General features: G+C 37.2%; 1 protein-coding gene across 5 annotated transcripts; it reads right to left on the bottom strand.

Moving 5' to 3' along the window:
• Positions 1-718: 718 nt before the first annotated feature.
• LOC112146492 (TOM1-like protein 2) lies at positions 719-15,985 on the bottom strand. Of its 5 annotated transcripts, XM_024272343.2 has the most exons (16): positions 15,857-15,985; positions 13,238-13,322; positions 11,367-11,445; positions 10,360-10,509; positions 10,109-10,243; positions 9,654-9,797; positions 9,448-9,564; positions 8,761-8,894; positions 8,110-8,152; positions 7,598-7,763; positions 7,013-7,127; positions 6,442-6,517; positions 5,796-5,870; positions 2,992-3,051; positions 1,860-1,896; positions 719-1,740 (listed from the first exon to the last, which is right to left on the bottom strand). In XM_024272343.2, exons 1-16 carry the CDS (start codon positions 15,906-15,908, stop codon positions 1,604-1,606), a joined length of 1,605 nt encoding a protein of 534 aa, XP_024128111.1. In that variant the 5' UTR covers positions 15,909-15,985; the 3' UTR covers positions 719-1,603. The 5 variants fall into 5 exon arrangements, with proteins under 5 accessions (XP_024128111.1, XP_024128112.1, XP_024128113.1 ...); XM_024272344.2 differs by lacking the exon at positions 2,992-3,051; XM_024272345.2 differs by lacking the exon at positions 5,796-5,870.
• Positions 15,986-16,088: the final 103 nt, after the last annotated feature.

Here is a 16,088-nt window from a genome sequence, read left to right as displayed (position 1 = left end):
GAGAACCACCATGCCAAATTTCATGCTTGTATCACATTTTGCAGAATAGGTCTTGTTATCTGCCCCACTACAGATAAAACTTTGCAAAAATCAATAAATCTCAGAGATGCTTGGAAGCAGTTTTAACAAGAGCAGATGAATGCATGTATATGGATAAAACTATATGGGTGAGCCTCACATAGCAACAACAAAATGACAGTTATGATATTAAAAGAAATTAAACTTGCTTTTTTTTCAAATATGAAGCTCTAATATGTTCTTTGCTTTATTCAGAAGCTAAAATTCTAATATTACGAGGTATATTTGTAGCACTAAGCAGGTGAAGATTTAAGTATGGAAATACGTTTTGTGCAAATATTGTGAGACATCTGTTGCATTTTTACCCGATTCTGATGGCTGTGCTTCTCAATATTGATCATATGGAAATGTTTTTTGGTGTTATAGTTTTATTGAAATTTTGTAAATAAATTGAAGTGAATTTGCAACCAGATGTTTGGCAGTTTTCCCACTTTGATGCAAACAAGTGTTGCAGATATAATCAAAAATGTTTTGTGCAAATAAAAGTCTTTCTTAACAATATATCTTCTTAAAAAAAATAACTACTATTTTCAATCTGTTTTTGTACAGACAAAATATCATAGTTGGGGAAGGAAAATGTACCTTTACCACACAACATTTTTCCACAAACAAACTTGTCAAATACATTCAACAAGTTGAATTAAGTCAAAGTTGGTCGTTAAAGCCTTTATTTTCTTTGGAATGGCTACACGTGTTTGCAGCTTTTAAAGGTTATACTCCATTGGCTTGTTGGGCCTTTTCAAAAGCCTGAACAAAAAAATAAAAAAAAATAAAACAGGAAATCTTCCATGGGCGACTTCTTTCCCTTTAGCTGTTTACAAGGGATAATATGTTTTATCCAAACTTTTGTTTTGAAAATTTCTTTTGGTTTCGGAATGTTGGGGATTTTTAACTTTTTAAGGTATGATGTAACTCCCCACAATACACTGTTAAGCTAAATCAAGCATGTTAATACAAGTCTTTCCTTTATAGTGCTTTAGGAAAGTTTCATACTTAACAAGTAATAAAAAGCCTTTCAAGATTTATATAAAAAAAAAGTTATGGGTCAACAGTTAGCTTTGCTGTTTAGATCAAACCTTTAACACCCGTAAATAAGCAATTAGCTAAAAGTAGTAAAAAAATAGTCATTCAAAGTGTGATCTACAATAACTTAATGCATGAACCTGCATTTCAACTTCCCCTCCTTTCCCTTAAACAAAACACGTTCTTAGACTAGATTGGTTAAGTTGCCCTCATTCAGTAGAGAGAGCGTGAGACATTACCTGCAGGGCAGCAGGTACTACATCCAATATGATCAATATAACATCAATCTTTAAGTAAACAAACCAGAACTGATAGCGTGGTAAACATCTTAGCCTTGTATGGGTTGGAGCTACATTGGCAAGAGAACGACGAAGAGGCGGAGACCACTTGCTACACCACTTACAGCCGATGGAATGGTACTACAAGGGCGGTGCTGCGGGGGCTCCTCTCAGGCTAAGACCTTATGAATCCTCTTGGACGACTGAGGTTCTCTGACAGCAGTCTACAAGGCAAAGAGGGCATCTTCCGTCCGTTCGTTCTTCTTGCGGGAGCCGCTGGCGGAGCGAGCAGGATTTGCTTCGGGGGGAGATGGCAGAGAGTCTACTGCCTTGGCTCGCTCCTCCAGGAATTTATCAAAGTCTGAGGGATGAAAATGGATTTGTCTGATTCACGGGGACCACAGTGTTACATCCTTTTTTTTTGTGCAATGACATTTTGAAAATATTATACCAGCTATTGGACAGAAAATCTGACAATACCTTCACTGGTCACCCCTTCCTTGGTAGCATCTCCTTTCTAGTAAACAAAAAAATAAGGTAATACAAATTATAGGAAAATACACTTTTTATGGAAGATAAGGAAGAGCGCGTGAAGCTTAGCAATAAGTCAATGTTGGTCATAACAAACACCTATTAAAGACCCACTCAGATCTAAAAAGAAAAAGTGTTTTTAACATGTTCTTGAAACTTTTTCTGATGATGGAGGACACATCGAGTAACTATTTCTTTATTCAAATTGATGTGAATCAGGCGATAAAATGACATTTAAAAAAGTGTGTTTGTGCTGAAGAAAATACAACAAGCAAGCCACAAGCTCCTTGTGCCGCTACACTCGGTAGACAAATAGATCTGTGCACGTCTTCGGATAGCTCCAGTAGTGCTAGGAGATATGGAAAAAATTGTATATCACGATATAAATTATTTTATATCACAAAACCAATATATATCACGATATACCAAAATAAAGTATATTTTCAGTTATTCTCTGAAAAAAGGACAAAAATGGAATTACTTACTTTTCTCTGACTTTATTTTTTCAAATAACTGAATTGTCACGAATGAGAATAAATGTTTTAAAGTGCACAACAGTTTAAGTTTCGTAGAAAAATACATTTTTGCATAAAAGTTCAGCAATAAAAATAAACAAAAACTAGAGGATTAATGTAACGATATACACTTTTCCAAGTTTTTTGATTTAGGCTAAAATGGGATAATAATACATAAAAGAGCACTGAAAAACACTTTAAAAATAAAAACTGATCAGAGTGGGACTTTAAGTTTAGACAGAAGAAATCCACGAAAATAGAATTATAAATAGCCAGAGTCATGCACCCTTCAATGTATTTCCATCTCTGGGAATCTTCTTGAGTTCTTCTATAACTCCTGCATGCTCAAATCTCTGCAGCTGCTATCACAGTGTTAGCTTTGTAAGTGTCCATCAGTAATTGGTGGAAAAAAAGATTATAATCAAGACAAAGATGAGAAATGAAAGGAAATAAAGGGGTTTAGTTGTGTAAAATAGATGTTATGTGGTAATAAAGAGAAAAAAAATATATAATTTTATGAAGAGAAATAAAAAAAAGGACACAAATCAAGGTATAAAAAGTCTCACCACGTCAGCACACAGCCACTCCTCAATGTCATCCATGACAGAGGACTGCGATACGGGGATCTATGGAGCAAAGCCACGGACAAACCAAAGGGGTAGCGACAAAGCCCAACAACGAAGGACAAACGACCCAACGGAAAACAGGATGAAACACAAACAAAAACAACAAGAAGTGGATCATCAAAGGCTCAAGGACAAAAAAATAATAATAATATTTTGCTCCAAAGACACAATCTTTTCCACTTGTCTGCAATTAATTGACACCGCTCTCCACAAGAACGGAAGTTCAACTTTGTATGTTGTTCTCATTCATTTTATGATAGCGACACGGCCTAATAGCTGCCCATTAATGTCACACCGCAGCGATAATTATTGCACACCATTAGTTAATTAGCAAATTGCTTGAACGTGATTCAGAGAATGATTGGGGAGTACGATCTGAGAGCTCGGGGTTGACTGAGATGCAGGGAAAGCAACACGACCTAAGCTGACACACGTGAACGCTGCAGGAGGGGCACGGAGCACCGTGAGCACAGACCAGTGAGGGCAGGTGTGTGTGAGTGAATGAATGAAGCACTTTTTTTCCCACACACAATCAGTGGTATGCTTTCAATTGCACGATCAGAAATTCTGCTACAGGCCACAGCATCCACTCCACCCACTGAAAATATGTAATAGGCCAATTATGTGGCAGCAGTTCATTGCATTCAGAGACCTGCTGAAGTTCAAACACAATCTGAATAAATAGAACGAGATTTAAAGGATAAAAAGAGGTACATATTTGTGTAATAAAGCAACTGGACATGTTTTATAATGTGACAGATGAGTTTATGGTCTAAGAAAAATGTTTGGTCTCAGAAATGAGCATTTGTGAATGAACAGTCATTTATAGACTTAAACACAAATGCTAGTGTTTGTTGTGATCTGGAAAATACACTAATGTGTGTAAAGCAAATCTGTTTCAAACAGAAATGACTTTTACAACCTCATATTTCCTTTAGCTATAGAGCATTTAAAGACCCACTCCAATGAAAATCAGATTTTTGGTGTTTTTAATATGGCACTTTTGTGATGACGGAGGTTATAAATAAAAGAAATTAAGCTCAATATTGCATTTGTGAGTATTTCTTCATTCAAATTGTTGTAAATTAGCAGAAAACGAAAAAAAAGATAAAAAGGCAATCTGAAAAAGATTATGTGTTACATAGAAAATAAAAGGGGCTGCAAGCTCCACACACTGCTCCACTCGTAGACAACCAGATCTTTCCTCATTGCTGGCATCTGGTTCCAAACTGTACGACTGGATTGCTCAAATATTGCTCAGTATTTTGTTGCACGTAAACAGAAAGCTCCCAGCAATGGGAAGGGGCGAGGTAGGATTGCTCCACCCCATTGAGGTGAAATTCTATTGAAATACTGCCGCTCTGCAGAAACTATGTCCTATTAAATGGCACATGTTGTTTGACTGGCTAAAAACTTCATAATCGTAGCTAAAAGACCACTGGGAACGCTTTAACAATAGATCAAAAGATGACTGGAGTGGAGCTTTAAATGAAAAGTGGAGGTAGAGGGGCAGTGGAAGGAGAAAAACTGTCATGCTGGAGTACAAACATGAAGAAACTGCAGTAAAAAACATCAGGAAAGCACAAAAGTTGTCACAAAAACAGATTAAGATTAACAAAAAAACATCTACATTAAATATATAATAAAAAATTAATTAGTTTAGGACTTTTCAGAATGTGAAACTCATTAATTCCTACAGTAATAAATGAGTTCTTCACACTGTTAGGAGGAAATGGACACATTTTACTCCAACCCAGCAGGTCACCATTGTCACATTTTTACTAACAACCCTGTTCCCAAAAACATCTTAAATTAAGATATTTTATATTTGAATAATCCCACATATATTGTAAAATGCATTAAAGGTCTAGACCGCAGCATTAGTTTTTTAGCATTTATCCCGTCTTTGGCATTTTGGATCAAAGCCCGTTTGCAAGGTTCATTATTAATGAGACGTACAAAAGGGCACTTCCATGTCATCACGGATGCTGGCCTTTGAACTGCACGCTCAGATGACGGCAAGCTGCAGCAGTGAGCAGTTTCCTTTTCACCTCGCTCTACCTGAGATGATCCACGCAGCAGGAAGCTCTCATAACTTTACAGCTGATTTTGCACCATAGAACAAGATGTTGATGTAACAGGAGTTATGAGCTCCTCGGCTCGTGAGGTGACTCACTAAACACTTGATGAAGATGATCATTTTATGTAGATAAATGACTATCATTATTTATTTTTATTTAAATTGGTAAAAATACAGAAATTACTTTTCAGAGCTTATGTTTTGGAAACAGGCTTGTAATGGGTTTTGTTGTTATTGTATGGATTTTGCTGAGTTGTGTGAGTGCATGATTGTTAAGAGTTCGTATTTAGTAGTGGTACTATAGACATGAGCAAATTTATGCTGAGAAGAACAATTTTTTAACAACTATAGATTAAATACTGAGCTACAGTGGTATTAATCAGAAAAAAATCTGCATCAAAACTGTAATAAAGTTAAATATTGCTTTCCAAAAACACACAAAAAATTGGTATTTAATAATATTATTATGTTACCCAAGACTAAAGAACAACATAATTGTTAGGCACGGTGGTGGAGGTTAACGAGATGGGAAGCTCAAACGTTACTGGGATATTTTGAGAAACGATGAGGTGAAGCAACAGAGAGCAGCGTGTGAAGACGATGGAGTAACACAGGACAACGGTGATGGAGGGGTAGGAGGACACACTATGGGTAGAGTCCTCACCATTCCTTGGGTAATAAGCCAGCTGTCTATGGGCAGCTCCTGATCTGCTGGATTATCATCCCCCATAACCCTCAGCTGAATCAACAACAGAATAACACCTTATACAAGAGAAGAAAGGCCCCACCACAGCAGCAACAGCAGCACACAGTGCAGAGAAAGAAGACAGAGGAGAAGTAAAAGAATGCAAGAGACGGCCGTCATTGACATCAGGAAAATATAGAGAACAAAAAGAAACAGAAAAAATCTTTCATGAAGATGAGAGAAATGAAAAGAAAAAAAGACGAAGACTTCAACTTGAAAATTCATAATAAAAAGAGATGTGTAAATATTTGTGTATGTTTGGTGGATTATTTAATAGAAATTCAGACACTGTGAAGAATAAGCTGAAAACATGACACACAGGTGCTTCTGGAAATCTGCTTCTCAATCCTAAATAAGTCTTAAAATTACTTTTTTAGAACTATAAAGTTTGAGGTTTACAAATGTCAAAACAAGCAGCTGCTCATATGTGGAGTGGTGTTCCAAAAGTTTTGGACAAAATGTTCATACTACTCAAGCAATATCCATAGTCTTCCGCAAAAATGTAGCTGTTTGGACTTTTAAATTAGAGTAGCATCAAATGACACTGTCACATCAGTGTACTCACCCCAACTGTGTTCTGCTGCCTAACGTCCAAAGCTGAGGCCAGACTGCCCAGAGCCTGAGGGTCCTCATATTTGACGCTGTGCACAAAACCATCAGAGACAGGAAGGAGCAGCAACATATTATAATATTAGCAACACAAGTAGAGAAAAGATATTATATTTGTTCATGTTTATTTTAACATTGTGCCTGGAGTGACATTATATGGGATTTCAAGGTCAGATTCTGATAGTTGGCTATCTTCAAAGGAAAATTTTGTTTTTTTTGTCTTTACTCTGAGGAATGTGTGGATACAAAAGGATTAAAAAAATAAAATTAAAGTAAATTTAAACCTCAAAAGGTTTATGAGTTTAAAGAAGATAGAAAAGTGTGAAAAAGTTCAAGCATGTCTGAAGTGTTTTTCTTAAATCTTTAAAACCTACTTAGTGGATTTCACTTCTAGTGGGTTCTTTTTTAGACAGTAACCCCCTGATATAAACGAGGGAATGCTGTATACATAAATGCCTAAATAAAAAATAAAAAACTTAAAAATAAGGAAATTTTCCTTCACTTAAATATAATTTAAGTGCGCATACTTTTTACGTTGTTCAGCCAGAGAGCTGCTCCTGGTCTGAGCAAACATGTCAAAGTCGTCCTTGTTGGGACCCGACAGAGAAGACAGGGTACCACTCACACTGTTGGAGGATACGTCTGCAAACACAAACACACAAAACACGGCAAACAGAAAAAAGGTAGAAATCAGGAAGACATTTTTTTTAAATATAATTGTAATAAAAAAAAAGGAAACAAAAATATAAACCCAGTAAGAACAAAATTCTTTTTTAATCTGAGAGGTCTTTTAAAGTAATGTTCTGTTGCAGATAACATAATTTTGAAACTTTACTCATGAACAGATAAGGAAGCTTCTAGAATTACTATGTTACACAAGTCAGATATCCCTTTTTACAGTCTGAAACTTGACACTGAATGGCAGTTGTGCATGTTTTATTTTTAATTTAAACTCAATAAATAAAGCACAATTTTTAACTTTTTAAAGAACACTTCAAAAGTTAAAGACATTTTTGGAATCTTAACTTTAAAATTACATGAAGCATTTCAGCTTTTTATTTAGAAATGACTGATTTGACTGACTGTTTTTGGTTCAAAGAACAGGTTTTTACCCAGATTGGCCAGTGCAGTGGAAAGTGCAGCTGTACTGTGGGCTGGGGATGCCGTGGCTCCAGCAGTCAAGCTTTGTGGAGGGCTGGACGTGATCCTCGGCGTAACCACAGCCGGAGAGCCTGGGCCCAGGTCTATTAGGTTGTCCTCTATAGAGTCAGTTAACATCTGAGAAGCAATAAAGAAGAAAGCAAAGATATTAAAGCGAATAAACGCCTCTGAGGTTTTGCAAAATTGGAAAAGAGTGCAGTGCTAACAGAGGACAGGCATAGGATGGGCTGTGAAATATCAGGTAAACAGCTGTGCTTTGGAGGCTTTGGGAAGGACTTAGACAAACACTGTGACAGGCGTCACCTCAATTTTGACACTGCCTGCTTTGTGAGACGCAGAGAAAAGTTTCCAGTTGAAAAATCAATTAAAAAGTTTTTAAAACCTAATGGAATTATTTATATGTTCTCAATCAGACTGTAAAATGGCTGATTTTAAAGAAATGACCTTCGCAGAGGAAACTTACCCCGTTGTTCTGAGCAGCTCTACCCAACCTGTACCTCTCATACCTGTAAACAACATGAAATAAAATAAGGATTTTAAGGAAAACTTTGAGGCTGGGCTTAAAAAAAAGACCTTTATTCTGAAAAGTCTTCATTAGAAACAACGAAAGAAGTAAAAGCTTCAGAGAAAAACATTTTTTTTGTCCATGCTCATAAAGAAATCAACAAATAAAACTTCATATCTTAAGGAAAAAATCTTAATATAGTTTTAACAGGTTTATCTATCTCTTTGTGGACATTTTCGGTGAAAGACTATCAACAGCTTCCTCTCCGCTTTTATATTTTTGACCAGTGGTCCCTGACCTTTCTTAAGGTCACAAACTGGTTTATTGTCAGACAGTATTTTAATGGAGGTTGAAGTTGGACTTTACATTTTTTCTCCTGTCCCTAATCATTAACTTATAAAATCTAATTATTTTAATTAAATGTTCCTACTTGAAATGGATTGTAAATGAATTACAAAGATTGAAGATTCACTAAAACAAAGTTTCTGATTTGTGACAATTCAAGCTACAAACCAGACACAAACTTCTAGCTCATTTAATTCTTAAGATGTGGGAGATAAATACAAGTGGACTCCTTTAGATCAATCCTGCCTGGTCCAACACACACACCTTTCATATCGAAGGAAGATGTTATTGAGATCGTCATTGACGTGCAGCAGCTCTTCGGTCACTTCCTCGTTAGACACACGAGAAATCAGCTCCACCACCCTCTGCTGCATCGCCCGGCATGTTCTGTTCAGCTCCTGGATTGATGGACACATGGAGCAGAATGATCGGATGATCTTCTCCAAAAAGGGCCAAACTGATCAATTAGATCTTAATACAGTCACTGTGAACTGCACAACAAATGAAGGCAGGTATGTCTTCAGAATAAGAGCTGAGAGACCTAGACATCATCGCCTAACTTCATTCCACAAAAGCAGGAAAAAAAAATAACAGGAGGAGTCATGAAAGGCAAAATGTGACTATTAAAGCTGGCACAGGCTCTGCAGAAAAGAGCCAGATCCTTGGAGCTGACACGAATACCTGAGTGGATTTGGCCTGAGGCGATTAAACTCTACATGGGTTTCTCTAACACTGGTTGATTGCCAGCTCTAGGACTTATTCCTTCAGCTCTGGGTGGGTTAAAGCTCAAGAAAAAAGGGAAAAAAAAGCAATCACTCCCCCTGGTGGCTGCAGAAAAGAATTTCACCTTTATAGGCACAATTATGTGACAAATTAGAATTATTCTTGTAAAAATTAAATCATACATCTTTGTTCAACACTAAGTAATGAAACTGTAAAATGTGGCCTAACCTGGAGCAGTTCCCGGTCCGAGGCACTTTCCTGACCGGGGACCATTTCCGTCAGCATCTCCGACATGACTTTAATGTTTCCTCTCACTATGTCCAGCTCGCTCCGCAGCCGGGCAATCTGGTAGGTAGATGAAAACCATCCGGAATCACCGATCAAAGTAAGTCAAAGAACAGTAGAGGAGACCTCAGGGATGAAGAGCAGCTCACCTGTTCAGGGGTCGCCGTGATGGGGCCGGGCACGGCCGGGGTGTGCGTGGCAACAGGAGCGGGTGGAGCGGGTTTTGGGGTTGCTGTAGCGGGTGCAGATGGAGCGAGGTACTTCATCATGGCGGGGTCTATCTCTGGTGTTCCCTGTCATTGAGTGAAAACATTTCTAACAACTCCAACTTTTGAAAATACATTTAACAGATGAAGCAAACTAAGCCCAATTTTAAATCTAACTTTAGAGCTTACAACCTTTTGCAGATTAATGTGCAAAAAAAATTTTTTTCTAGCATTACAAGTTGCTGTAAATTCACCTCCTTTTTGTTTTTCTTGTGATGTGGTTCTTTAAACTTTAAATTTAACTAGTCTAAATATCGGATTGATTCATTTTGATTGGATGCAGAACTTCCAACTCTCTTATTCTCGATGTAGTATGTACATTTTGTGCTTCTGCTTACTCTCTGTGGCGTGTGAATAGGAGACAGCGCATCCAGATCCGCCATCGGGAACTCCACCCCCTTCCTCTTCAGCTCTTCATAAATGTGGACCACCCCTGTTAGATCGGGACTGCTCCTGAAGGCATCGGCCCAGGACTGTCACAACACAAAGAAACCCTTCAAATATCAATTTTGCATCAATATTTAAATTTAATTTCAAAAGATGAATGTCTTAAACACATCTTAAAGAAAAGTTTCTGTGGGCTTTCTACCTGGATAAGCGACAGCACTTTGTCTTGTACTATTGTAGGAGGATTTGCTTTGGGGGAGATGGTTTTAACCAGAACACCATCAATGAAATCTCGGTTTGCAACCTGGACATGAAACCTGTGACCACAGTTCTTCACACACGTCTCCAGTACCTGTGAGGCAGAAGAGGGGTAGAGCCAGAAGATGTTAGCTTGTGCAAAAAAAAAAAAAGCACCACTTATCATTTCTGAGGACTTTGCTATCAGGGTAACAGTTAAAAGTCCACTACGATAATCTCTTGATCTATTTTAAAAGTGTCTCCAGTGGTCTTTTAATTATGATTATGCTGGTTATAGCCAACATCAACAAAACTTGTGTTGTTTTCTAGGACATAGTTTCTCTAGAGTGGCAGGACTTCATTAGAAATTTGCCTCCTATCATCCATCCGTTTACACTCTCTCACTAGTACTAGCTTGCAGTCCCTCACACCCCAACTTCATGTTATCAGTGCGACAAAAATATTCAAATATTCAAACTATCCAGCCATACAGTTTCGAGCCAGATGACGGCTCTGACGAATAAACAAAGACTTCCCTGGATACTTCAGAACGGAGCTTGTAGCTCACCCATTGTATTTTCTACATCACAAATAAGCTCTTTTTCAAGCAGCTCTTTTATCTGCTCCTGATTCAAAACAATTTGAATAAAGAAATACTCATAAATGCAGTTTTAAGCCCATTTTTAAAATATTATTAATATTAATTTATTTTATTACACAGAAAAATGTCACAAGAACATTAAAAACACCCACAACTTGATTTTGATTGGAGTGAGTCTTTTAAAAGCATTTCTTTATTTGAGACAATTGTGCCACCTACTGATGTGAATCAGCAACTGCATTGCTTTTTTAATACACAAGAAAGCATATTTAGTGAATTATTTGAAAGAGGCAACTAAGTAATATTTGAAAGGACAAATCTATCTGGTATTTATAAAAGCCAATAAATAAAGTTAGCATTTCACTTCTTACCGTCAGCCCCAGCATGACCTCTCTGTAATTCCTATTCCCGCTCAGCCTCTTCTTCAGCGCCCTCATGGCATCTTTTGGCCTATAAACAAACATAAAAAAGTTCTGTGTTTTTACTGAATATCTATTTGCAAACTCTAAAAAAGGGGCTTTTTGCACCACAAAAACAGATGCACGCCTGACAGCAAAACTCTTTGATAGATACAAAGACGTCCGACGACGTACCATCTGGGCTTCTTCTCATTTTGTGCGACTACAGAATGGCTCTCCTAAGGCGAGATCAAAGCTACTCATGTGAGGCAGGTTCAGACTGGCTTTCTGCCCAACACTCCTCCAGTGAATACGAAACACATTAAGCTTGATAAGAGATCCTTTATCAGCTTTTTGGTGAAAATGCTGCAGCAGACGAACGTAGGCAGTGAATGGTTGGAAATATGTTGTAGCAGGAAAGCACAAGGTCCTTTTACAATACATATGCTGTTAAGGTTTCTTTGTAACAGTTGGCTTTTGAAACAGGATGGTGCATCTGTTTGGTTTTATTGGGCCGTTTTCTGTACCATCTGCTGTCACACTTGTGGTACGAGATAGTTTATCACATGAAAGCACAAAGAAACATATGTTAACATCTTGGAAAAGTAGCTCTGAGGTAATTTGAATTGTTTTTGTAATTCAGACCTTCTCTATTGGAGATTCTGAAGAAAGTTGTGTTTGCAGCATTTGTGTGTTCAGAGGGGGAAGAAAGAGCCCTGTGTGGGCAACAAATGTGGGGGCTAGAGGAATGTGACCAAAGCCGGAGAAAAAATAGAAATAAGAAATGCAAACAGAGAGATTTAGGAAAAAAGAATCATTTTTTTAAATGAACATTTTCTATTGTATTGGTGCCTCTGCACTAAATCGCAATGTAACGTTTTGTCAGTTAAATATGGCTTTTCTCAATGTATGTTGAAAGTCGGAGGGGAAAAAAAGCTGAAGACGAAACAATAAAGCTTCAAAGTAATCAACCTCGTGTAAAGCACTTCAACATGAAATGTCAGATTTCTGTTCCCAACTTGAAAAATTCTGCAACTAAAAAAATTATTTGTGTAGCATTATCTTCACAATGAGGAAATGTTTTAAACTAGCCATTTTAAAAAATGTTTCAAAAGGAGCAAAAGAAAAAAATTAACCTTTAAAAATATCACGCTACAAAATATTCTAAGGTTTAATTCTTTTATTTAAAAAAAAGTTTTTCTTTAAAAAAATATATTTATTTGTATTAATAAATTACTGATTTATGTTGTTTATTTCATGAAGGAATTTCTTTTTTTAACAAACTCTGTTAAAATTGGTTCAAAATCATTTGTTTTTAATAAATGGAAATGCTTCTAAAACTTTAAGGTGGTTTTGTTAGAAGGATATTGTAATTTTATTCTTAAAAACCAAAAATACCAGTCATCATGAGTGAATTGCTACAGACTGAGCTGAATTTGAGCTACTGCATGCAAAAATGCTCATTTTTTTTCTTAGAACTTTCTGGTCAATGCTAGAAAAATATATTGGAGGAAAATTTTCATAAGTTGGATATTTTTAAACCCCTTCAGGTTCAGCATCTTTTTGGTAAGTGATGCAAGATTTCGATTATTCATTCAGTGGGTCAGTGAAACCTAAATAAAACAAGGGCCATTGTGTAGAGTCATGTGTGAGGTTGAATACAACGGTAGTCAGTGTATTATTTGCTCGAGTCTCTCTGCCAGCCAAGGTCCCAATGAAAGAACAAATGTTTCATTACAAACTGCTGTGAGACCAGATGAGATTCTGGACCTGATACCACCATCAATCTCACAAATGATGGTCTAAAGCAAATAAACCAGGAATAATGTATTTAGTTTGCTCACCCTTCATCTGTTTCATTTATAATGTCACAGATCTCCATATTCAGCGTCCAGTCCTCGTTCTGAAGGCCTCCGTCTGTAGCTTTCTCTGTCACAAAACACAAAAAACGTTAAAAGAGTAAAAGAGTTTGATTGCAGAGATATCGACTAATATCAGTCGTTTTTATTTGTTTCTAGCAAATCAAAGAACTGGTGGCTTTTTGTCCAGATCAAAACTGTTCCAAATCCACCAAATGGACAGAAAAAACAAAATTTCTCACAAGAGGATAGAAAAACATAGAATATGTCTGATTTAGTCCAGTGGAGACACAAGAACAGAGAGAAAACCAAACAAACGTATTTCCTGAAATTACAATTCAGGAACATAGAAGCTGATTATGTTTATTCCTTTTATTCATAACTAACAACTAATATCTGACAGAAGTACTGGAACGCAGTCTCAAGTCTTGAGTTAGAGGCTGGAATTCTTCCTCCCCTCTATTCCATCACTTTGCTGTCTCCAAATCTGAGTCTGCCATGAACCTTTGAGGCACCAACAATTTCTCAGGTGGAAAAAAATGCATTGAATTAATAGAAATTATTGAGCTGAATGTGAGAACTCTGCATGCAAGTGGAAGGTGGTAATGAATGCAGCCAGATGAATTCAAAGCCAAATCCTAAATGGATGTACTTATTTTTTATTATGTTCCCCACAGAAATCTATCAGAAAAAAATAATTCCTGGTATTTTTTTCTCATTAATCTCTGACTGGCTTTCAATGGCTTAGATTTAGCAGATTCTCAAGATGTGGGCTTTGAGTAGGAACATGAAAAGCTCCTCTCCCTTTGGGCTCAGAGCCACCTAGCAGGCTGTCAATGCACAAACAGCCACAAGATTTCAGGAACCATCAACAGCTGATGCCTAATCTTCACTTTCACATCAAAAGACTTGGCAAACACCGAGTGACAGCCCTTTGTTTTGCCAAACAAATGTGTGTAGCTGTTTCTAGATTCACGTAATTATCCAGAGGCGTGAAGAGAACAGTAAAACCCGTAGATGTGCTCTGGCGTTTAGGTGCTAAGCTGTGGAGCACGAACGGCGACCTTTTGGGTCAGCAGCTTCTGCTCCTGCCACGTCCCGCGTAATCTCCTAAAGGGGATTGCCATGTCACAGCAGGGCAAGGCGGGAGAAGCAGCACAGGAGGAGACAGGACAAAAATTAAGTGCATTAAATTATTACGGAGGGGTGTCCAGCTCGTAGCACTCACACGCGTTTACAGACGCTCACGCCGGCTGAGTATTAACGCCACTAATAAAGCCAGTCAGTCACGTGGCTTAAAAGGAGCCAAGCTGTGCCATGCACATGCCAACAAAGATGCAAAGTCCTTCTTTGGCTCCTCTCAGTTTAGACTACTCAGACTCCTCTTTTTCTCACAGGCATTTTATTAAAAAAATCAAACTTACAAGTCGGGTTGATTTAAAAAAAAAAAAAAAGGTGGAACATTTTGTCTTATCTCCCTTTGTTTTGTTCAATATTCAGATCTCTTAAATCTTTGCTGAATTCAACCCATCATTGCAATAGACAAGTTGATAAAGCTCCACAACACGAAGAAACTATATATCCCACAAGGAATACAGATAATTCTGTGAAATGCAACTGAATTATTTTCAAAAAATACATTTAAACTAAGGTTTAGGTGTAAATTCTTCACTTCCAAGCTACAACTTATCAAAAAAGTAAATGTGAATAATTTACAAGCTCAGAAAAGAAAAAATATTTTAATGTTTCCTGCATAGGCAAAAACTGCAACAGGTGAGAAAGCGTTAGGAGATAAATATAGCAAAAACTGTAAAAGTCAAATGAATACATAACAGAAACATAAAACCATGTTTCAATCCAGTCTACATCACTGAAAAATAAATAAATATCAATAAAGTGAGAATGCTAGCTAAGAAATTGTAAATAATATGGTTTAAATTTCACAAGTAGTAGATGTCACATTGCTGTAGTGGGTGGATGTGTAACTAACTCCTCCAGACTGTGATTTACCAGATTTCAATACAATTTGCATAGTGGTTGGGGAATTGAGTCCCAAAAAAACACATTCTTTGTAGAACTAACATTGTTTGCACCATGACTAAATGACAAATAACATTACTTTTAACTGATTTGACTGCTGGAAATACCTAATAAAAGAAAATAAATCTAAAGATAGACGCTACAGTATTCAATAAACTCGCCACACAACATATTTTTTCATAATTAGTGGCAATTAGTTAAGAGAGGAGGTTTAAAGAAGATGCTGTTTAGTGTTTAGTCACTGAAAAGAAAAGAAAAACGCCCTCTGACAACATTATATTCTGCAATGATTTTCCAGTCGTTTTGTTAAATAGGCAAAACACAACAAATGCTAATGCCGAACGACTTAGCCTCATGAGTTATCACTGTAATGCACTAAGTTCGGTTAGTTTTTAACATTAGCTCAGAGCTAATTCCAAGTAGATGACGTTTGCTAGGGACATGCCAGCTAGCTCCCTTTTCCCCTCTCTTATGAAGCCCTTCGTACTAAATGAAAATTCTCGAAACTCCTGCTGCGCTAAAATAACACATTTACACTAGAGTAACAGCAATATAGTGACATACCTATACACTGGCCCACGGGTGTGCTATAAGGATTTCCAAGTAAGAACTCCATTTTGACAACAAGCAAAACGCTGAGGAATGACAGAGGCTGAGGCCCAGAGGCTGCGCGGCCAAGACCCGCCCACTTTAAAATCCTATTGGTCAACTGGCCGAAGAACTGATAACCAATTGGCTGAAATCACTGTCTGTCAAAACGAACCCCCCTCCATTCAGATAGATGTATTTCTTTTCA

Source organism: Oryzias melastigma, linkage group LG8 (genome assembly GCF_002922805.2).
Source record: "Oryzias melastigma strain HK-1 linkage group LG8, ASM292280v2, whole genome shotgun sequence".
In the NCBI taxonomy this organism is placed as follows: domain Eukaryota; kingdom Metazoa; phylum Chordata; class Actinopteri; order Beloniformes; family Adrianichthyidae; genus Oryzias; species Oryzias melastigma.
The sequence above is the reverse complement of the archived record's forward strand: the minus strand, read 5'-3'. Positions and strand labels throughout refer to the sequence as shown.

Excerpts from the sequence above, each read along its gene's own strand:
- LOC112146492 (XM_024272343.2), bottom strand. The coding sequence starts at position 15,908 with ATGGAGTTCTTACTTGGAAATCCTTATAGCACACCCGTGGGCCAGTGT. Across the intron at positions 10,244-10,359 it reads AAGTGCTGTCGCTTATCCAG|TCCTGGGCCGATGCCTTCAG; the intron begins GTAGAAAGCCCA and ends GTGTTGTGACAG. Across the intron at positions 3,052-5,795 it reads GGCTTATTACCCAAGGAATG|ATCCCCGTATCGCAGTCCTC; the intron begins GTGAGGACTCTA and ends TTTGCTCCATAG.